Source organism: Electrona antarctica, assembly GCF_951216825.1.
Source record: "Electrona antarctica genome assembly, chromosome: 16".
NCBI classification, from domain to species: Eukaryota; Metazoa; Chordata; class Actinopteri; order Myctophiformes; family Myctophidae; genus Electrona; species Electrona antarctica.
The window spans coordinates 33,034,579-33,058,687 of NC_136797.1; the positions used below are offsets into that span (position 1 = coordinate 33,034,579).

Below are 24,109 nucleotides of genomic sequence, written 5' to 3' on the forward strand. Positions count from 1 at the left end.
CATGTCATCCCGGCCGTTTCACTCATATGGATATTAAGAATCAACTGACTGAGAGAAAACGCTAATGTTACTGCTGCTGAATTAGTTACATTTTCGCTAGAAACAGACGGTATCAAATATGAGTGACTGACGGTCGTAAACGACACAGAGCCACCTCCCCGACAATTTCACCGAGACACTTTGTTTATTTTTGGATCACAATGCTTGATTTTAAGGTAACCCCATGTTATTATCCATAGAGAAATTACTTCCGTGAACCAGGAGATGAGCGAGTGACGTCAGGACTTCGGCGCTCTATAGCATTCCAATTAGACTTGACCCACGAAAAATGTCAAGTGCCCAATTTAGACAATCTATATAGCAAGGTGGAGTGGCCCGTACCACTGGCGTAGTGGTTTGGGCACATAGGGCTCTGTCCCTTAACGGTATTTTGGTCCAGTGTCACCCGCTATCCTTTTTGCCGACACCGGTATTTGCGCCTAGAGGTGTGGTCATGGGCGTGCTGGCACGCTTTCCCCTAAATTGCACAAGTGAGACTTCAAGGCAGCAACGCAACACTCTTCCATGGGCTATAGACCGTAAGCACTAATATAGCACTAACGGGCAACGGATAAGGGATCTCTTAAAGGCAATGGCACGTGGACTGGTTTGCCCAAACCACACCTATGCATAATATAACGGGTAACGGAGGTGTTTTAGGGATTTAGACAGGTAACCAAAATACCAATTTTAGTGGGGGAACACCCCTTCCCCACTGCTAAATCCCAAAACAGTGTATTTAGAAAGATCAGACGAAAATGGAGCCGATAGGCTCGAGTGTGACCTGGCAGTGCATCACAGGTTCGAGTCCCGTTACCAACTACCTTTGCTGCGTGTCTCTCCCCGCTGCCACGCCCCCCTAACTATACAAACCCATTATAACTTCAAACTCCAGTTTAACCATGATAGATTAATCAAAAACACCCCAACTTTTTTCTGGTGACATTCTTGTCCTTCTAATACTGTACATGAGGGGTGTTTTTTCATTAAATTTTTAGCTAAAATGAATATCAAATATCTAAATACTGAATTAAGTAACTTAAAAATTGTCTGGGGTGTTCACATAAGCCTGAGTAGACGATAAAATGGCCAACGGTTTTTGAAATATCCCTGTAAAAACGATCAATAAAGGCAATAAAGCCAAAAAAAAGTATATAAAAAATAAAAAAATAAAAGCATGGCTCAATGCCTTGGAGGCGAAGACATTTTTCTAGTTGGATGGAGGATAACGTGGGGTCAAAGGGGTTGTATTTAGTCTCTGTATTAGTCATGGATGTGTTTAGGTCATGACATAATTTAGACCAATCAGAGCATCGTCTCCCATTCCCCTTAAGGGCCAGGTGCATTGTTATTTCGGCAGGTTGGAGGAGACGCAGGCGGATTTCTGCTGAGGAAACGGATCTGCACGAACAGTCTTGCACGAACTGAAAGCGTGCGACCATCTACGTGAGCAACATTAATAATGTGTGTGATGATGTCAGGAGATCGGGGGGGAGATAAAAGCCTCCAACTCACAGAAAACCTTAAGCAGAAATTAGAGGTGGACCACATACTATGACGTGCTGTGAGCTTGTTGATCTGCAATTTATGAATAGCCAACGCAGAAATCTAAAATGACACAGACGCTTTCCCAGTTTTGATGGATTCAAGTAGTATGACAGGTGCTCTGTGCGATGGAACCCCAAATGTCATAAGAACTGTATGTTGAGCACTGCAGAAACACAAGATTAAAATGTTTTTTTTAACCCTGTACAGTAGTTGCTACACTTTAGAAACAAGACCCAAAACAACGCAATCACCAATATTTACAAGCGACTAGCCCAAAGTTGCTTATAATAATAAGCAGACTTCTCCTCTGCCTGGCCAGGCTCAGCAGACAGACAACCTCCAGTCTATAGTCTCAACATTTTTGGTGCAACTTCCTCACCCACTTACAGATGCTCCTCATGCTGTAAAAGCAGTTATTCGCCACATGCCAGGCAGCCTTGCCTTCTATTTCCCATGGCCACTGCTCTCATTCAACATTAATAACACAACAGCCAGCTTGTCTTTTCCTGTCTGGGAGTAGACATTACTTCCAACCGGCCTCTCACAGACCTACAACAATCCCGTAATAACATTAAATAAATAATGTTCCAAATAGATTTGATGAACAACAAAACACAATGTCTGTGTGTGTGTGTGTGTGTGTGTGTGTGTGTGTGTGTGTGTGTGTGTGTGTGTGTGTGTGTGTGTGTGTGTGTGTGTGTGCGTGCGTGCGTGCGTGCGTGCGTGCGTGCGTGCGTGCGTGCGTGCGTGCGTGCGTGCGTGCGTGCGTGCGTGCGTGCGTGCGTGCGTGCGTGCTTGTGTGATTCATTTTATTTATTTAATGTTGTTATGAAATAAGGTCAAACGTTATCACATGAATCATGTGAAATTGCAAGCCAGGTATCTGGTTCCTCAGCCATGCTGTACCCATTTAATGTCCCAAGGCATGCAAAACAGCCACAGCAGCAATATTCACTGGCCAGTGAGCCCTCTAGATACAGTGAATGATGCCTGGCATCATTGTCCTTACAGCCTGCTTGAGAAACTGCAGATTATTATTAGATTATTATAATGCTGCTTTTTTTCTTCCCCCAAATCTGCTTGTTGTGGCTAGAAATATCTGTGTCACGTTCCCCCCCTTACTAAAATCACACCCCTGACTCTAGAGAAAAGATGCCACAGTCATTTGTCCTGTCCATCCTCACTGCTCTAGTGAATTATAAGACATTAAGTCATCTCTCAACCAACCGTCCGCCATGGCTATTCTATAAATACACACTGTACCACTTACTGGAGTAGCACTCTCACACCTTGTGCATCATCCCACATCGTTACTGGGGTCTATATTGGAAAGCACCAGTTAACGATGTGATGTCCCCCATTTCACGACATAATGCTGACCTGCTCACCAGCTCCGTAAGTTCCTCTTTAGATGATACTACAGTATCTATTTGTCCTCTGAACCGAGCTCCCTCATCTCCATGCTGCACACGATAGGCTACTCACCAGCCTCCTACACTTTACACCAACTAGAAAGTTGTGCTCAGTAGAGTGAAAATCACTGCCAGGAGGCATTGCTCTAACTAACTCCATCCATCTTTCTGTCTGCCTGTCTGATCTTGGCCTGTCTGGGGCATAGGTTGACATTGTTTTGGAATTCGAAACGTCATAGTATTGAGGGGCAAGGACTGTCATTACATCGTTAGGGTGTAAACAGAGTGACAAATATTTGAACAGTAATCCCATTGAACAGTATAGTGTGGCATGTTGCCATCACTATAGGACAAACATTGGGTTACAACGTTATATCCTAATACACTGCAATAATGTGTGCTGCAGGCAGCCCTCCCAGCTCTTATCTGAGTATAAGATCCCACGCATAATTGTGGACTGATTTGTCTCAGCTTGGACTGAGTTGACTGTGTGTGTGTGTGTGTGTGTGTGCGTGCGTGCGTGCGTGCGTGCGTGCGTGCATGCGTGCGTGCGTGCGTGCGTGCGTGCGTGCGTGCGTGCGTGCGTGCGTGCGTGCGTGTGGGGGGGTACACACACTGTACATTGAGGTGTATGTGTGAAATGAGAGATTGAATTTGAACCTTCCAGTGTTGAGAGTTATAAGGGAAGCAAGCTTCAAGGTAATAGGAAGGTTAATTCAGTCTGCCCCCTATGATGATCATTGATGCTTAACTTAATCGAGAACAAATATGTGCTGCTTCATTTAACAGATGGGCTTTGCTATGACTCAGAAAGGAGTGCTGCTTGAGCCACCGATTCAGAAGTCAAGATTATAATTTCATTTAGAGCTATAGGCAGTTAGTAGATGTTTTTTTTTCTAAGGTAAGGCAATGTAAGGCCTTTACACACTGGGGCTTGACAAATAAATGAAATGCTCACCGGCAAATATTTCACATCCAAATGATTCGTAATAGTTGATGCCTAATTCATACAGGTTGCCTTTATATATTCAAAGTGCAGAATCCCAAATGACACACCACCATATGAAGATCACAACATTGACCTCATCAAACCCTGGATAGCCATACATGGAACTCTACATCTGACCAACTCTACATCTGACCTCAAACCTCAAACAATTAGATCTCCATATATGGAGCCGACCTATTCTGACATTCCATATGTTGATCTGACCTCATCAAACCCTGTACACTCAAGACACGCTCCATATATAGCCAGACCTCATCAAACCCTGTACACTCAAGACACGCTCCATATATAGCCAGACCTCATCAAACCCTGTACACTCAAGACACGCTCCATATATAGCCAGACCTCATCAAACCCTGTACACTCAAGACACTGCTCCCGCTGCCACCCTTAGATATCCATATATGGAGCTGACCTGTTCTGACATTCCATATGTTGTGACCACATCAAACTCAAGACACACTCGTACAGAATTCATTCCATATGTTGATCTGCCCCCCCCCCCCCCCCCCGCATGCCAAAGCGCCAGCACTCGCCCAGCAGTCTGCCATCACCCAGGCGGATGCGTGCACACGGGCGAGGTCGCTTCTCACCTTCAGGGCGTCTTACTGGTAATAAAATAATATATATATATATATTCATGTCCTGTGTATGTATGACACAAACAACGCAGGTAGACCTAAGCTGCAAATTATCCAAAATCCTAGTAATTCATTTTACTGCTCATGTGCGGAGTTATAGAATAGAAGAAAAAAAGTGAAATTAAATATTTATTGCATGCAATGAAATAAAACTAATTGTGAGAAATAAATCTGAATTCTATTATGTTTTGTTTTGCAATAAATTTATTTTAGAGTACTCATTTTTTTTCCGTACTGACTTCACTTACAACGGAGTGAAGTCGGCGATCTTCCTATACCTCAACTTGGCAAGAAAAGTTAACATGGATATCTTTAAATTCCTGAAGCGTCCTTCTAATTCTTCCATAACACAACAACTAGGGCCTACAAGAGCCGAGGCCACCAGACCCCAGCTACCAGCAGCACCTGTCGAAAACAACAACGACAACGAGCATCGCTGCTACAGCTGGGCCCCCAGCAGTGAAACAACAACGAGCATCGCTGCTACAGGGGCCCCCAGCAGTGAAACAACAACGAGCATCGTGCTACAGGGGCCCCCAGCAGTGAAACAACAACGACAACGAGCATCACTGCTACAGCTGGGCCCCCAGCAGTGAAACAACAACGACAACGAGCATCGCTGCTACAGCTGGGCCCCCAGCAGTGAAACAACAACGAGCATCGCTGCTACAGCTGGGCCCCCAGCAGTGAAACAACAACGACAACGAGCATCACTGCTACAGCTGGGCCCCCAGCAGTGAAACAACAACGAGCATCGCTGCTACAGCTGGGCTCCCAGCAGTGAAACAACAACGAGCATCGCTGCTACAGCTGGGCCCCCAGCAGTGAAACAACAACGAGCATCGCTGCTACAGCTGGGCCCCCAGCAGTGAAACAACAACGACAACGAGCATCACTGCTACAGCTGGGCCCCCAGCAGTGAAACAACAACGACAACGAGCATCACTGCTACAGCTGGGCCCCCAGCAGTGAAACAACAACGAGCATCGCTGCTACAGCTGGGCCCCCAGCAGTGAAACAACAAGGACAACGAGCATCGCTGCTACAGCTGGGCCCCCAGCAGTGAAACAACAACGAGCATCGCTGCTACAGCTGGGCCCCCAGCAGTGAAACAACAACGAGCATCGCTGCTACAGCTGGGCCCCCAGCAGTGAAACAACAAGGACAACGAGCATCGCTGCTACAGGGCCCCCAGCAGTGAAACAACAACGACAACGAGCATCACTGCTACAGCTGGGCCCCCAGCAGTGAAACAACAACGAGCATCGCTGCTACAGCTGGGCCCCCAGCAGTGAAACAACAACGAGCATCGCTGCTACAGCTGGGCCCCCAGCAGTGAAACAACAAGGACAACGAGCATCGCTGCTACAGGGCCCCCAGCAGTGAAACAACAACGACAACGAGCATCGCTGCTACAGCTGGGCCCCCAGCAGTGAAACAACAACGAGCATCGCTGCTACAGCTGGGCCCCCAGCAGTGAAACAACAACGAGCATCGCTGCTACAGCTGGGCCCCCAGCAGTGAAACAACAACGACAACGAGCATCGCTGCTACAGCTGGGCCCCCAGCAGTGAAACAACAAGGACAACGAGCATCGCTGCTACAGCTGGGCCCCCAGCAGTGAAACAACAACGAGCATCGCCGCTACAGCTGGGCCCCCAGCAGTGAAACAACAACGACAACGAGCATCGCTGCTACAGCTGGGCCCCCAGCAGTGAAACAACAACGAGCATCGCTGCTACAGGGCCCCCAGCAGTGAAACAACAACTGACAACGAGCATCGCTGCTACAGCTGGGCCCCCAGCAGTGAAACAACAACGAGCATCGCTGCTACAGGGGCCCCCAGCAGTGAAACAACAACGAGCATCACTGCTACAGGGGCTCCCAGCAGTGAAACAACAACGAGCATCGCTGCTACAGGGGCCCCCAGCAGTGAAACAACAACGAGCATCGCTGCTACAGCTGGGCCCCCAGCAGTGAAACAACAACTGACAACGAGCATCGCTGCTACAGCTGGGCCCCCAGCAGTGAAACAACAACGAGCATCGCTGCTACAGCTGGGCCCCCAGCAGTGAAACAACAAGGACAACGAGCATCGCTGCTACAGCTGGGCCCCCAGCAGTGAAACAACAACGACAACGAGCATCGCTGCTACAGCTGGGCCCCCAGCAGTGAAACAACAACGAGCATCGCTGCTACAGGGCCCCCAGCAGTGAAACAACAACGAGCATCGCTGCTACAGCTGGGCCCCCAGCAGTGAAACAACAAGGACAACGAGCATCGCTGCTACAGCTGGGCCCCCAGCAGTGAAACAACAAAGACAACGAGCATCGCTGCTACAGCTGGGCCCCCAGCAGTGAAACAACAAGGACAACGAGCATCGCTGCTACAGCTGGGCCCCCAGCAGTGAAACAACAAGGACAACGAGCATCGCTGCTACAGCTGGGCCCCCAGCAGTGAAACAACAAAGACAACGAGCATCGCTGCTACAGCTGGGCCCCCAGCAGTGAAACAACAAAGACAACGAGCATCGCTGCTACAGCTGGGCCCCCAGCAGTGAAACAACAAAGACAACGAGCATCGCTGCTACAGCTGGGCCCCCAGCAGTGAAACAACAACAACAACGAGCATCGCTGCTACAGCTGGGCCCCCAGCAGTGAAACAACAACAACAACGAGCATCGCTGCTACAGCTGGGCCCCCAGCAGTGAAACAACAACGAGCATCGCTGCTACAGCTGGGCCCCCAGCAGTGAAACAACAACTGACAACGAGCATCGCTGCTACAGCTGGGCCCCCAGCAGTGAAACAACAACTGACAACGAGCATCGCTGCTACAGCTGGGCCCCCAGCAGTGAAACAACAACGACAACGAGCATCGCTGCTACAGCTGGGCCCCCAGCAGTGAAACAACAACGAGCATCGCTGCTACAGCTGGGCCCCCAGCAGTGAAACAACAACGAGCATCGCTGCTACAGCTGGGCCCCCAGCAGTGAAACAACAACGACAACGAGCATCGCTGCTACAGCTGGGCCCCCAGCAGTGAAACAACAACGAGCATCGCTGCTACAGCTGGGCCCCCAGCAGTGAAACAACAACGACAACGAGCATCGTTGCTACAGCTGGGCCCCCAGCAGTGAAACAACAACAACAACGAGCATCGCTGCTACAGCTGGGCCCCCAGCAGTGAAACAACAACGACAACGAGCATCGCTGCTACAGCTGGTCCCCCAGCAGTGAAACAACAACGACAACGAGCATCGCTGCTACAGGGCCCCCAGCAGTGAAACAACAACGAGCATCGCTGCTACAGCTGGGCCCCCAGCAGTGAAACAACAACGACAACGAGCATCGCTGCTACAGCTGGGCCCCCAGCAGTGAAACAACAACGAGCATCGCTGCTACAGCTGGTCCCCCAGCAGTGAAACAACAACAACGAGCATCGCTGCTACAGCTGGTCCCCCAGCAGTGAAACAACAACAACGAGCATCGCTGCTACAGCTGGGCCCCCAGCAGTGAAACAACAACGAGCATCGCTGCTACAGCTGGGCCCCCAGCAGTGAAACAACAACGAGCATCGTTGCTACAGCTGGTCCCCCAGCAGTGAAACAACAACAACGAGCATCGCTGCTACAGCTGGGCCCCCAGCAGTGAAACAACAACTGACAACGAGCATCACTGCTACAGCTGGGCCCCCAGCAGTGAAACAACAACGACAACGAGCATCGCTGCTACAGCTGGGCCCCCAGCAGTGAAACCACAACGACAACGAGCATCACTGCTACAGCTGGGCCCCCAGCAGTGAAACAACAACGAGCATCACTGCTACAGCTGGGCCCCCAGCAGTGAAACAACAACGAGCATCGCTGCTACAGCTGGGCCCCCAGCAGTGAAACAACAACGACAATGAGCATCGCTGCTACAGCTGGGCCCCCAGCAGTGAAACAACAACGACAACGAGCATCGCTGCTACAGCTGGGCCCCCAGCAGTGAAACAACAACGACAACGAGCATCACTGCTACAGCTGGGCCCCCAGCAGTGAAACAACAACTGACAACGAGCATCGCTGCTACAGCTGGGCCCCCAGCAGTGCAGCCACCGCCGGCAGAACAACCACCGTGCCCGGGCAGTTGGGACCCAACAACCCCGGGGCCATCAGTGGATCTGACCGGAATTCTCCACAAAGTAATTTGGAAACACCACAGAGGGAAGTTTTCTGCCATGAAAACAATTCAAAATGTGCTGCGGTCAACAATGGGAGATACAAGGTTTTCCTCGCTTGCCATTCTGGACATTGAGGATGATACAGCAGCAAAGCTGTCACATGAGAAGATTGTGGAAATAATGGATGCAAAAAAGGCGTCTGCATCTACACTAGGTGAGACAGGTTTTTTTCAGCTGTACTGTACTGTACTGTAACGTGTGTGCGGCTGCGACTGCGAGCTCTGTGCTTGTGCGCTGAGTGCATCATTTGGAACAGTGTATGTGCTAGTGCTACAGTTGTGCGTGCTGCTCAGCTGAGTGCACTCACGTGTTTATTAGTTGAAAAAACAAATATTTGATGTATGACAGATAGTGCCTGCCTGTCTGACTGTAACTGTTTTGAGAAGCTGTATTATAGTATATAACTAGAAAAAGTGCCCTTCTGGGCACAGGTCTCCACCAAGAGGATAGGATTGTGTGTGATGTTTGGCAAAATGTTTGGCAAAAATTGTTGTGTGTGTGTGTGTGACGCGACTTGGCCTGTTGTAGCGCCACCATGAGGCTGATTTGAAAACTGTCAAGTGGCATTTCTGCCTCAGCCTAGTAGTGGGAATAGGCATGCACAGTTTCACCGCAATCGGACGCTGCGTTGCGGAGTTGTGGCAATTTGTACAAAACGGGTACAAAACGGGCTACTCCTGAAAACTTTAGAAGCCAATCGTAGCCAATCAGGATGGATAATTATGAGAAATCAAACAAATCACATGATCACATGACTATGGAGAGCATGTGTACCGATTTGCGTGAAATTTGGATAAAATCTGAAGGAGTAATATTAGAAAATGTGTTTTACATATGTCGGCCTCCTGGTGGCGCTATAAAGAGCCGATGTGAAAAATTCCAGGCAAAGGTTTTTCCTTGGCCTCTAGGGAGTGTGCATACATGGTTTTACACAGATCGGTGCAGTTATAGGTAAAAACACAAATCGGCCAGTTATAGCGCCACCATGAGGCTGAGTTGAAAATATTCAAGTGGCATTTCTTCCTCGACCTAGTGGGAATGTGCGTGCAAAATGTCACGGAAATCACACCATGTGTTCATGATTTGCAGCATTTTGTTTGAAACGGAGCACTCCTGCGAACTTTGGAAGCCAATCTTAGCCAATCAGGATGGAGTCTGAAAAATCTGAAAGACTCGTTTTGTTGAATGGCTCTAAAGAGACTGTGTACCAATTTGCGTAATGTTTGGACAAAATCTGTAGGTGTACTGTCAAAACATTTGTTTTGCACAAAGCGGCCTCCTGGTGGCGCTATAACAGGCCAATGTGAAAACTTTGGGGCAGAGGTTCAGCTCTGGCATTCAGGGAGTGTGTGTGCAGAGTATGGCTGCGATCAAGCCAACGGTGCCAGAGATTTGCTGTTCACAGACGGACGGACGGACGGACACACGGACGGACACACGGACGGACGGACACAGGGCACACGGACGGACGGAGTTGGCCCTGCATGTTTTTATGCATGGACGCCGGCCTGAGCGTCTCAGAGAGCATGTTCATCTGTTCGACACTCTGCAATGCAGAATGGACCATGCCCATACTAGTGCATGTACCGCCAACCGGGCGCTGAGTGCCCACGTCAGCGTGAGACTTAGTGGGATTTAGTGGGAGCTCTAAAACATCGTCCACGCTTGTGTCAAGTTATAGATTTGCATTTATGTTTATTCGCTCATTACATTTCCATTTTCGAACAATAAGTCTCCGCTAACACACTGCTGTGGCCATATATGCGTGGCAGGCAATGCTGCACCCGTCCCACATCAGTACATTTACGTCGCCACTTGAGTTTCTCTTCACTGAGTTAGTGCAGTTGACAAATAGTAACACTTTAGAGATTTTCAAGTGGGCCCTGATCCAGAAAAGGTTGAGAAGCACTGTGCTACGAGATGTGTGTGTGTGTGTGTGTGTGTGTGTGTGTGTGTGTGTGTACTGTACGTGCGTGCGTGGGTAGCATCTGATGTGCGTTCCTCGCACGACCAAACAAACAGATAAATTCAAACGATCTCCGGGAGAGTGTCCTTAAACGAGTGCATCTAGAAACAGTCAGAAAGTGTATGCACGCGTGCACACACACACACACACACACACACACACACACACACACACACACACACACACACACACACACACACACACACACACACACACACACACACACACACACACACACACACACACACACACACACACACACACACACACACACACACACACACACACACAGTACATTTGACGCTTCCATCCTCTCAATACTAAAGCTAAATAAAATAGTTGTTTCCTATGGAGTTTGTATTCATAGTGTCATAGAACAATTTTGTCTGGTTGCCCAAAGTTGCCATTGGGGAAACTCTTGTAATTTGTATAATCCAAGATGAGCACTGAACGCTATGGCGCAAATGCAACTTTTGACCCACGTGTCATGTGTAATACCTCTTATTTAGGTTCTGTAGAATCCATTTCTGTCTGATGTTATTTTTATTTTTTTTCATGTCAATCTCACCTGGCAAGAAGGTGAATTAATCCTTTTGTCATTTTGTGAACCTAGAAATGTTCTTTACTGTGAGGTTTTTTCAACTATCAAACCGTTACAAAACGCCATGTAACCAAGCCGGTGTGCTGGAACCAGCCGGTAGAGTACTATAATGTAATCGTGCATCCCGGTCAGATTCATATTATACAGTCATTCCTCAGCTGCATCGTAAAACTGATACAGTGATACAGGGATCCGCACTCATGTGGTTGTACACTGTAGCACAGGGGGCTGACAGGCAACTTCAATGATAAATCTTGAGTGAGGGCCTTTCAGGGTGTATCTCTTGAAGTTGTTTCTGCCAACTGGCCCAAAGACAGTTTTACAGATAGAGCAGTAACTACCTGGCCACTGCTCATCTCCATCCTACTGGCTGACACAGTCTGTAGACAACTTCATTCTTCCTACACTTCTCACACGCCAGTTTGAATGTGCAGAGAAAGAAGGTGACATTAAACTTGTCACCTTCTTTCTCATGGAGCACATGATGAAGTACCGCTACCTTGCTGGCCATGTGCACTACAGTGCACTCGATATCTCTAACCCAGTACCTGCCGAGTGAGGATGCATGTGCTCCATGCCATAGAGGCTAAGCCAGATCTTGTCTCTCGATCGGCACCATGATGATTTCTGGAACACTGCCTCTGCTAGTCTGCTCTCCAGTTTGGGGAGCACACTGCCATAAAGATCAGGAAAGATACTTCCATGGGCATGACACTGTAACGCACATAAAACAGTAGAGCAGAGGATGTGTGTCACTGTACACTGAATTGCAGTTTGCGCTGTCACTGAATCATAACTGTTTTACTCTGATAGGCTGCTGCTGTACATTTTCCAGGGTAGATTATCCAGCCATGCCGCAGACCTCCCAACAGCGGTTCAGTAGAACAGGGGTTCTCAACGTTTTTGGCCGGGGACCCCCGGAAATGCTTTGGCAATGTCTCGGGACCCCCGCCCCGCCCCCTCCCGACCCCCAATATAAATTGACTGCTACAATAACCTTAAACCATTTTGGCCGGGAACCCCTTTTGGTGTTTTAAGCATTGTTATAATTTAGCTATTGAAAAATAGCAGATCTACAAGCTCATAGTGGCTTGTAGGTCTGCTATTTTTGGAAAATCGTGAAAATACTTTTTTTTTTAAATTTGGGGACCCCCTAAAATAATTTGGCGACCCCCCGAGGGGTCGCGACCCACGGGTTGAGAACCCCTGCAGTAGAACACTGACAATTATGCTAATATTCCTTATGATGCCATTGAAAATTGCATATTATACAGTAATATTAACTTAGGGGTGGGGCGATTCACTTACCTCCCGATTCGATACGATATTGATACCTACAGTAGGGTGCCGATTCGATTTATATTGCGATTCTTACTGTAATTATATTGCAATTTGATTCGATATTGCGATTTATTGCGAGTTACTTTGCTTTTTTTATACTACAACATTTGAAAACAATTATAAACAATATAAACCATGACAAGTTGAATCATACACTTCAAGATAATGTCAGTCTTACTGTCATAAAAAAGAAGAAAATAATCTGACAAAACCAACCTAAAATAAAATAAAATAAAATAAAATAAATCACGATTCGAACTTCACGATTACATTTGAAAATCGTGGTGACATTAAAGGTCGCAATATTTGAGTGAATCGATTTTTTTGCCCAGCCCTAGTATTAACACAAATTAAAAAAAACATCTACTAGCCACTTTGACTGTTAAGCCAAAAAGTTTGTTCCCTGGGTAAGGGGCTTCGGCGCTAGACACCACCGCCTCAACATGGAGCAGCAAACCTGACAATTACCTTTGAACTGGACAATGAAGCAATAGAGTGAGTGGAGATTGAGAAACAGGAATACATGGCTCTTCACCAAAAAGAAAAAGGTTAGGATGTAGAGTATGCACTAAGGCAAAAAAGACTGCTTTTCAGGGAAACTGGAGTACATCTGTCAGAACTTTGGATAAATGGAGAGGTCAGCAACGAGTCACATAATAAATAACCAGCAGAAAATGATTTACAAGCATCGAGATACTTTGGCACACAAAAGAGTGGTTGAGATTTGGGAGATGAGGGGAAAAGATGTGCTCCAAAACAACATACATGAAGTAGATGCTAATTTAATGCAGCAAACAACAATGTCTTTCAGATCCAGCAATGGAAAAAATGGCCTACAGAAAGCTCCCTGCTGTATATGCACAAGGGAAATATGAGAGCCGAGTTTGTTTCAAAAGTAAAAGAACTAACTGGGGTTATGAATCAAGATCTTGATAGGTGAGAGCACAGGTCATGGGCTAATTTACCTGATCATTTATGTAATTATGATATAAACCAATAAGACGCCTGAGGGCGAGAAGGCACTGGCCATATGGAGCGTGTCTTGAGTGTACTGGGTGCGATGAGGTCAGATCAACATATGGAATGTCAGAACAGGTCAGCTCCATATATGGAGATCTAAGGGTGGCAGCGGGGGCAGTGTCTTGAATGTACAGGGTTTGATGAGGGCCCAGGTAGGGCCGGACCTTAATCTTCGGGCCTGTTGAGAACTCTAGTTTTCTCCGGCTGCCGGGCACGGCTGCACAAATAACTTTGGGGCAGGCCCGTCTAGAGGTAGGCACAATATATGGGGGGCTTTACGCATGTATGGGAATTTTAATATCATCCTTGATGATGTCATAGTGATGCCACGAGACCTGGGCACAATATTGTGAGTAACGATTGTCAGTGACAGATTGAGTGACGTGACGTGACATGACGTGACAAAAACGCAAGGTTTCATACAGTAGTTATCTGCGACCTTATAGAGACCCCCCACCACCACCCCCACCACCAACAACAACAACAACAACCCCACCTTTGTGCTTTGTCCTTTTGAAATATCTGAACAATTATATGTGTATGCATATTCATTTTGTCAATGAGCTTGACTTGCATGATGTACAGTAGGAGCTGTTCAGACAGCACTGTGTGTAGTGTGTAGGTGGCTCAGCAGCCATGCTGTCCATGGTTCTGAAACATAGCGGAGGACATCGACCGACAGACAGACAGACAGACACTTTGCTTTTTGTGGTTGTAAATAGAACATTCTGCCCTAATCACATGTTCCCGCATTCTAGCAATCCACAGACAGAAGGGGAATTTAATGAGAGAGGGAGAGAGAGAGAGAGAGAGAGAGAGAGAGAGAGAGAGAGAGAGAGAGAGAGAGATACATACATTATTGCCATCTCAGCGTATCATCCATATATGGATACTAAAGCCCCTCAAAGCTGGAGTTGATTTTGGATTGTGTATTAATTGTGAATGAAAGATATAGTTTTGCGTGTTCGCCACTCCGGGTGGTCATTTACACCAAACAGCACAAAGTAATGCTCTACAAAAAGTAACTTTAGATGACAAGTAACACTTAGGACTATGCTGCACTGCATAGTCCCAAGCGTTACTTGTCATCTAGGCTTAACATTGTCATCTAAAGGCTTAACATTGTCAAAAGGAGATGATCTGAAAACTGTGACAGAGCAGAGTTGGCCGATATTACAGAAGTGTAACTGATGGGTTCAAATAACTACAAAATACAAAATATGCTACTGGCTGTCCGTCTAAATGTATTTTGGTCTCCTGATTTACTGGGTTTACTAAAGGTTTAAGATTATTTTTAAAGGTAATAGCCTTTTACACTGAAAATATTCATCAAGTGGTCCTTCGATTTAACTGACACATGAATACAGAAAAATATCAGTAACTATGGACTAAATGTCGATATTATTCAGTACCTGCAAGCATGAACAGTGTGGGAATGGCCTCCAGTAATTACATTCTGTATTAATGAACAATAATACACATTGAAGTCAACACTCAATGGAAATTGTATTCATTAAGTCAACCGTCTGACAAAAAAAGAAACACAATGACTGTGCTATCGTATAAACAGTGTGAAATTATCCGTTACACTATAAAACTGTGATATACATTCTTAAGATTCTTCTAGCAGCCCAGCCACTCCAACCGGAGTGAGTGGTTTCAACTAGTGGCACCGAATTCCATAGGCCAGTAGTTTAGGTGAAACAACACAGTCTCCGGGTAGGTTTGTCTCTGTGGCAGGCAGCCACACAAGACCGTGTACATATATCATCAGGTCATTACAGGCGACGGATGCTAGATAAACCTTGACAAACAGCAGCAGCAGCATTACAATGATTGAAGAAGGCTTACCCTCCACAAATAAGTACAACCTGTACCGCATGAACTTAACTTTTACAATGTGTTTGGGTATCAAGTTACCATCCATCCAACTCTGTTCTACCATCTTCAAGGTGAGATACAGTAGGTTTATGGCACTTATCCCCAACTAAATTTTAATTATGAATTGAACTGATTTCCATAGTTGATTTGCAAATCTTTATACTACAGTAAAGGGAAATAGTTATTGTATATCTCTGCTGTCGGGAAGAAACCACCTAACTCCAAAATGTTCATTTTTCAGTAAATTAAAAATCTTTTTTTTTCTTCAGGAAATTAAGAAAACCTTATATTTTGAAAACAAAGCAATACTGCCTCATCAAAGTTGGTGCTGTGACTTTATATAGTCAATCACTTTCATGAGAGGGGAAGAGGTGATGGAGTTAGTCGCTTTAGCAGACAGTTTGAGGGTCCAATGGAGTTAAGAGGTTTTGTCCCAAGTGCTTTTCACTACTTTACATTGCTTAAATATTTTCGAAACACACAAGACGTAAATGGTGTTCAATTTATGCAAAAAACAAAACTCAAAAATTGAGTTAGGAGGTTTCCTCCCGACAGTAACGATATGTATTGTGTATGTATGGTGAATGGTTAAGAACATTGGAAATGTGTATGCCGATATATTTTTTTTTCCCTGAGAAACGTCAAATAATTATTCAAATATTACCAAACCAATATGTTGCTATATACTGTACATAGCAACAACTACCCCTAAAGGGGTTCCTGTCTTGAAAGGTAAAAACCCCAACAGGGGTTCCCGTCCTAAATGGGTTAAAGCAATTTTGTTGCATGACTACACAGTAAAATGCTGTGTTTTAATATACTACAGTGTAATGCTGAGTTAAATTGTGTTGTAGATGAAGATGTATGATGAATAATTATTTATCTTTTACCTTTCCAGCAAGTTGTGGATGGCCTTGAAGAGGAGGGTCCTGCATTCATAAGACAGCCCACATTCCCAAAGTCCCTCCTCAGCCACTGGAACACAGAGAGAGAAATAAAACAAAATCAATATTACAATGTACATGATGCAGGTTGAGATTTGAACCGAAAGAAATGATTAATTATCCGCCGCCACTGTTGTTGCAATCAATGTACGTATAGCAACAGAGTCCGACAGTAATTACTTCACACAGAAAACAAGTTTTGGCATGCATGCCAGCCAGCTTTCAGATGATACACAACCCATGGTTTTGGCACATTGACTATACCTACAGCAGTCGTTTTCAACTTTTTCATGTTGAGAGGAGCACACCAATGGGCAAGTCAAAATCTCAAGGCACAACTGTAGTCATAGGGAAAATAGTTGATCTACAAGCTCACAACGCATCCCATCATCATGGTGCGTAGTGAGCATATACGTAGATTGGCTACATTAACATTAGCGAAATTAAAAAGAAAAAAGGGATGCCAGATTCTACGATATAGAAGTTGCCTCTGTATTGGAAAATTAGATCAAAGTGCTGATATATTAAATTAAAGGATAATTCAAGGTTGATAATTCAACTGAAATTATTACAACCTTTTGTATATATTGCAATATTTGTCAAAAAATCTCAAGACACACCTGGACAGCACACCACTGTGTCTCAAGACACACCTGGACAGCACACCACTGTGTCTCAAGACACACCTGGACAGCACACCACTGTGTCTCAAGACACACCTGGACAGCACACCTGGACAGCACACCACTGTGTCTCAAGACAGACCTGGACAGCACACCACTGTGTCTCTGGACACACCTGGACAGCACACCACTGTGTCTCTGGACACACCTGGACAGCACACCACTGTGTCTCAAGACAGACCTGGACAGCACACCACTGTGTCTCTGGACACACCTGGACCGCACACCACTGTGTCTCTGGACACACCTGGACAGCCCACCTCTGTGTCTCAAGACACACCTGGACACACCTGGACAGCACAACTCTGTGTCTCAAGACACACCTGGACACACATGGACAGCACACCACTGTGTCTCAAGACACACCTGGACACACCTGGACAGCACACCTCTGTGTCTCAAGACACACCTGGACACACCTGGACAGCACACCTCTGTGTCTCTGGACACACCTGGACAGCACACCACTGTGTCTCAAGACACACCTGGACACACCTGGACAGCACACCACTGTGTCTCAAGACACACCTGGACAGCACACCACTGTGTCTCAAGACACACCTGGACACACCTGGACAGCACACCACTGTGTCTCAAGACACATCTGGACACACCTGGACAGCACACCACTGTGTCTCTGGACACACCTGGACACCACACCACTGTGTCTCAAAGACACACCTGGACAGCACACCACTGTGTCTCAAGACACACCTGGACAGCACACCACTGTGTCTCAAAGACACACCTGGACAGCACACCACTGTGTCTCAAGACACACCTGGACAGCACACCACTGTGTCTCAAAGACACACCTGGACAGCACACCACTGTGTCTCAAAGACACACCTGGACAGCACACCACTGTGTCTCAAAGACACACCTGGACAGCACACCACTGTGTCTCAAAGACACACCTGGACAGCACACCACTGTGTCTCAAGACACACCTGGACAGCACACCACTGTGTCTCAAAGACACACCTGGACACAGCTGGACAGCACACCAGTGTGTCTCAAAGACACACCTGGACAGCACACCAGTGTGTCTCAAAGACACACCTGGACAGCACACCAGTGTGTCTCAAAGACACACCTGGACACACCTGGACCGCACACCAGTGTGTCTCAAAGACACAACTGGACACAGCTGGACAGCACACCAGTGTGTCTCAAAGACACACCTGGACACAGCTGGACAGCACACCAGTGTGTCTCAAAGACACACCTGGACACAGCTGGACAGCACACCAGTGTGTCTCAAAGACACACCTGGACACAGCTGGACAGCACACCAGTGTGTCTCAAAGACACACCTGGACACAGCTGGACAGCACACCAGTGTGTCTCAAAGACACACCTGGACACAGCTGGACAGCACACCAGTGTGTCTCAAGACACAGCTGGACAGCACACCAGTGTGTCTCAAGACACACCTGGACACAGCTGGACAGCACACCAGTGTGTCTCAAGACACACCTGGACACTGCTGGACAGCACACCAGGGTGTCTCAAGACACATCTGGACAGCACACCAGTGTGTCTCAAGACACACCTGGACACAGCTGGACAGCACACCAGTGTGTCTCAAAGACACACCTGGAAACAGCTGGACAGCACACCAGTGTGTCTCAAAGACACACCTGGACACAGCTGGACAGCACACCAGTGTGTCTCAAGACACACCTGGACACAGCTGGACAGCACACCAGTGTGTCTCAAAGACACACCTGGACACAGCTGGACAGCACACCAGTGTCTCAAAGACACACCTGGACACAGCTGGACAGCACACCAGTGTGTCTCAAAGACACACCTGGACACAGCTGGACAGCACACCAGTGTGTCTCAAAGACACACCTGGACACAGCTGGACAGCACACCAGTGTGTCTCAAAGACACACCTGGACACAGCTGGACAGCACACCAGTGTGTCTCAAAGACACACCTGGACAGCACACCAGTGTGTCTCAAAGACACACCTGGACACAGCTGGACAGCACACCAGTGTGTCTCAAAGACACACCTGGACACAGCTGGACAGCACACCAGTGTGTCTCAAAGACACACCTGGACACACCTGGACAGCACACCAGTGTGTCTCAAAGACACACCTGGACACAGCTGGACAGCACACCAGTGTGTCTCAAAGACACACCTGGACACACCTGGACAGCACACCAGTGTGTCTCGAAGACACACCTGGACACAGCTGGACAGCACACCAGTGCGTCTCAAAGACACACCTGGACACAGCTGGACAGCACACCAGTGTGTCTCAAAGACACACCTGGACACAGCTGGACAGCACACCAGTGTGTCTCAAGACACAGCTGGACACAGCTGGACAGCACACCAGTGTGTCTCAAAGACACACCTGGACACAGCTGGACAGCACACCAGTGTGTCTCAAAGACACACCTGGACACAGCTGGACAGCACACCAGTGTGTCTCAAAGACACACCTGGACACAGCTGGACAGCACACCAGTGTGTCTCAAAGACACACCTGGACACACCTGGACACAGCTGGACAGCACACCAGTGTGTCTCAAAGACACACCTGGACACAGCTGGACAGCACACCAGTGTGTCTCAAAGACACACCTGGACACACCTGGACACACCTGGACACAGCTGGACACAGCTGGACAGCACACCAGTGTGTCTCAAAGACACACCTGGACACACCTGGACACAGCTGGACAGCACACCAGTGTGTCTCAAAGACACACCTGGACACAGCTGGACAGCACACCAGTGTGTCTCAAAGACACACCTGGACACACCTGGACACACCTGGACACACCTGGACACAGCTGGACAGCACACCAGTGTGTCTCGGCACACCGTTTGGGAACCACTGATCTATAGTATACATAAAGGAACACTTCACCTATTTTCAAGCTATCGTAATAGATGAATGGTCCTCACTAATATTTACCATTGTTTGTTGGTACTGTGTCTCAGTCAAACCCCATAGGCATGCCACTATGACTCAGACATAACCATAAACAAACCCGATATGCTCGTACATAGACGTGTGTGCATGCGTGCGTGCGTACAGTGGGTGCCCTGTACAGCTGTCAGGTTAGCTGCAGCAACAGCCCAGTCAAATCCCATGCAGCTGTCAACCTCAGTTAGCTAGTTTAGAGAGAGAGAGAGAGAGAGAGAGAGAGATGGGGATTGGGGGGGTGGAGAGGGGTCAGATTGACAGTGCTTAGTCCCAGTTTCTGACATGTCAGCAGCCACTTTAAATATGACCTACTGTATGTGGTGTGTGTGTGTGTGTGTGTGTGTGTGTGTGTGTGTGTGTGTGTGTGTGTGTGTGTGTGTGTGTGTGTGTGTGTGTGTGTGTGTGTGTGTGACACACACACACAGCCTGGTTTAACAGTGTTGCTCTTTGTTGGCTGCCATACCTGCGGGGTTGTTGGTAGAACTGGGTGGGTGTTGTGTTTGCTTATAGGGTGGAGGCAAGCACAACAAGCATCACCCATATACACAGAGAAAGAAGGAAGGAGAGAGAGAGAGAGGTAGTGACAAATTGCCTGGGGGATGGGTGGCATTGGACCGGTAGAGGTTAATCTCTCCTCCTCCTCCTCTCATTCCCCTGTTTCTTCCCCCCTTTTTTGGGGGGGGGGGATTTTTTTTCTCTTTCTTTGTTCATTCCTCCCTCCTGTTTTGTTTATGTTTTTTTTTTTTTTCACACCACCAGAGTGAATGAGATTTCCTTACTCGCCAGAATTCCCCTGTAGCCATGGCAACGCTGGCGGTGAGAACATGGCGCCCCAGTATTCAATTTCCCCGCTGCTCCTTCCCTCCCTCTCCCTCTCTCCCGCCTCTCCACCCTCACCCTTCTTCCTCTGTTCTTTTTTACTTGCAACACCCTCAGCCCCTCTCGCTGCCCCTCCCTCTCTCCCTCCCTTACTCCTGCTTCAGGGCTCAGACAGGAAGCTAGTTCTAGCCAGCAATTCTACACACAGAGAGAGAGAGAGAGAGAGAGAGAGAGAGAGAGAGAGAGAGAGAGAGAGAGAGAGAGAGAGAGAGAGAGAGAGAGAGAGAGAGAGAGAAATGAGATAAGGAGAGAGAAAAAGAGAGATGGGGAGAGAGAAATGAGACAGGGGAGAGGGTGCGCGTGAGGGGTGGCGAGAGTGAGGGAGAGAGAGAGGGAGCGAGAGCAGGAGAGGACACCACGAGCAGAATGCCAAGTCTCTAGCAAATCCAGCTCATTAGCTCTCTCTTGCTCACTGTCTGTGTCTTCCACTCTTCCTCCCTAATCCCCTTTTTCTACTCTGCCAATTCACTATTTATCTTTATTTACTCCCCCCCCCTATCCTCCACAACAACTACCTTCATGACCTTTCTTGCCCCCAAATTGAGTCACCTTGCCAGTGGCTAAGTAAGGGCTTGTTTACTGCATTTGTTGAACTGATTTCCCAAACCGAAAACAATTTCTCAGTTGACGATGGAGTATATATTACCCTAAATGTCAAATTCACACCAACAGCTTTAAACATGTAAAGCATCCACGTCATGTCACCCGTGTGCGTACGGCGAGACCATTGGTTCTCAACCAGTGGGTCGGAACCCAGATGAAAATGAAGAGATGATTTATGGACTTAAAAAAGAAAGAAAGAAATAAGTCCATTACTGTATAGCAACTATATAGCAACAAACTATACTATAGAAACTGGGCAAACTTTGGCCAAATTGTCAAATAATATAAGAAAAAGCCAAAAGAATTGTAGAACTGTAGAACTGAGTCGATAAAGATTTGATCGAATGCCTCAACTTGATTGAATGCCTCAATTCCATGTGCTTGGGCGGGGGTCCCCAGTACAAATATTATTTTGGGGGGGTCACGGCCTGAAAAGGTTGAGAACCACTGGCCTAGACCAGGGGTTCTCAACGTTTTTGGCCGGGGACCCCCGGAAATGCTTTGGCAATGTCTCGGGACCCCCGCCCCGCCCCCTCCCGACCCCCAATATAAATTGACTGCTACAATAACCTTAAACCATTTTGGGCGGGAACCCCTTTTGGTGTTTTAAGCATTGTTATAATTTAGCTATTGAAAAATAGCAGATCTACAAGCTCATAGCGCGCCACCGAGTGGCGCGCTACGAGCTTGTAGGTCTGCTATTTTTTTAGGTCTGCTATTTTTATTTTTTTTTGAAAATAATTTGGGGACCCCCTAAAATAATTTGGCGACCCCCCGAGGGGTCGCGACCCACGGGTTGAGAACCCCTGGCCTAGACCACGTTTAGTTCAGACCACAGCGAGCTTCTGTGGTTGGTTGCCGCTTTATCTCACCATAAACCTCAGCCAAACAGTTGAACTTACAACTTTTTATCACAGCACTTTCCCAGATATATATTTTTTGCCTCTACACACCAAATATCTTCGTACAACAATATTGCCGATTCCCTTGAGACGCGTAGATTTTAGGTCAAACGTTTGCCACCAGAATGGGAACGCTAGGGTTCATGTGGTTAATACTGGCCATGGTGAAACTTCTGTGCGAAGGGCCCACTCCTCCTACCCTTCCTCTGACCCTGCTGATACTTCCAGCCAAAAGCCACAACTGGCCCCTTCATCCCGAGGGAAAACACATTAAGAAAACAAAACCGATAGCATCGAGTCGTCCCGCTACCAAATGTTCCTCCGTTTACTCAGGTTCTCAATTTCATTTCCTCCATGAGACTATGCAGCTCCTGCGAGAGCAGGTATCAAGTGATAAGCTTTGAGATTTTGCAACTCTCGACAGCAGAAATGGCGATTATTTATTTAGCCATCTACTGGCCCCCAAACATAAAAAGCAAAGAAAACACACACACACACGAAACACATTAGGCTATTGTTTAGATTGTAGTCACTGAGGAATGATCTCACTGCACCTTATCAAGACAAGGTGTGACAATTCCCTCTTGGCGCGCGCTCGCACACACGCACGCACGCACGCACGCACGCACGCACGCACGCACGCACGCACGCACGCACGCACGCACGCACGCACGCACGCACGCACGCACGCACGCACGCACGCACGCACGCACGCACGCACGCACACACACACACACACACACACACACACACACACACACACACACACACACACACACACACACACACACACACACACACACACACACACACACACACACACACACACACACACACACACACACACACACACACACACACACACACACACACACACACACACACACACACACACACACACACACACACACACACACACACACACACAGATAAATTGAACTAAGTCTGTACTGTAACTACACTTGTAGTAATTGAACTGCACATGAATGGAGTGCATCATTCTCACTCTGAAGTTATGTCTTTTACAGTTATGTCTTATAATAATTATATTAAAAGTAAATATTTGTATCATAATCACTGTAACATAATAATAATAGCCTAATTGTTAGCTATAAAATGCACAAAATATTTGCATCTCTCCATCTTGCAAAAAAATTAGGCTTTTTAATTATATAGACATGAATTGTAAGAAACTGCTGTGTGTGTGTGTGTGTGTGTGTGTGTGTGTGTGTGTGTGTGTGTGTGTGCGTGCCTGTGTGCCTGCGTGCGTGCGTGCGTGCGTGCAAAGCGTGTGAAGTGTAGGTGTCGGTGAGTTTATGTGCGACTGTGTACATTGCGGTGGCAAACAGCAAACACATGTTTATTTCATACAATATTGTGTCCCGCCCCTCCCTACCCACAATGCTGCCACCCCAGTCCCCAAACACAAACAAGCTGTGATGGAATTGGGTCGCTGTGCTA

The 24,109-nt window shown here is 47.3% G+C and overlaps 1 protein-coding gene across 5 annotated transcripts in view; it reads right to left on the bottom strand.

Moving 5' to 3' along the window:
* LOC306939277 (mediator of RNA polymerase II transcription subunit 13-like) overlaps positions 1 to 24,109 on the bottom strand; it is a 147,252-nt gene that overhangs the window by 52,051 nt on the left and 71,092 nt on the right. For all 5 annotated transcript variants that reach the window (XM_079523846.1, XM_079523845.1, XM_079523843.1 and 2 more), the window contains exon 3: positions 16,572 to 16,656. In XM_079523846.1, coding sequence (XP_079379972.1) covers positions 16,572 to 16,656 — 85 coding nt within the window. The remainder of the gene's footprint in view (positions 1 to 16,571; positions 16,657 to 24,109) is intronic.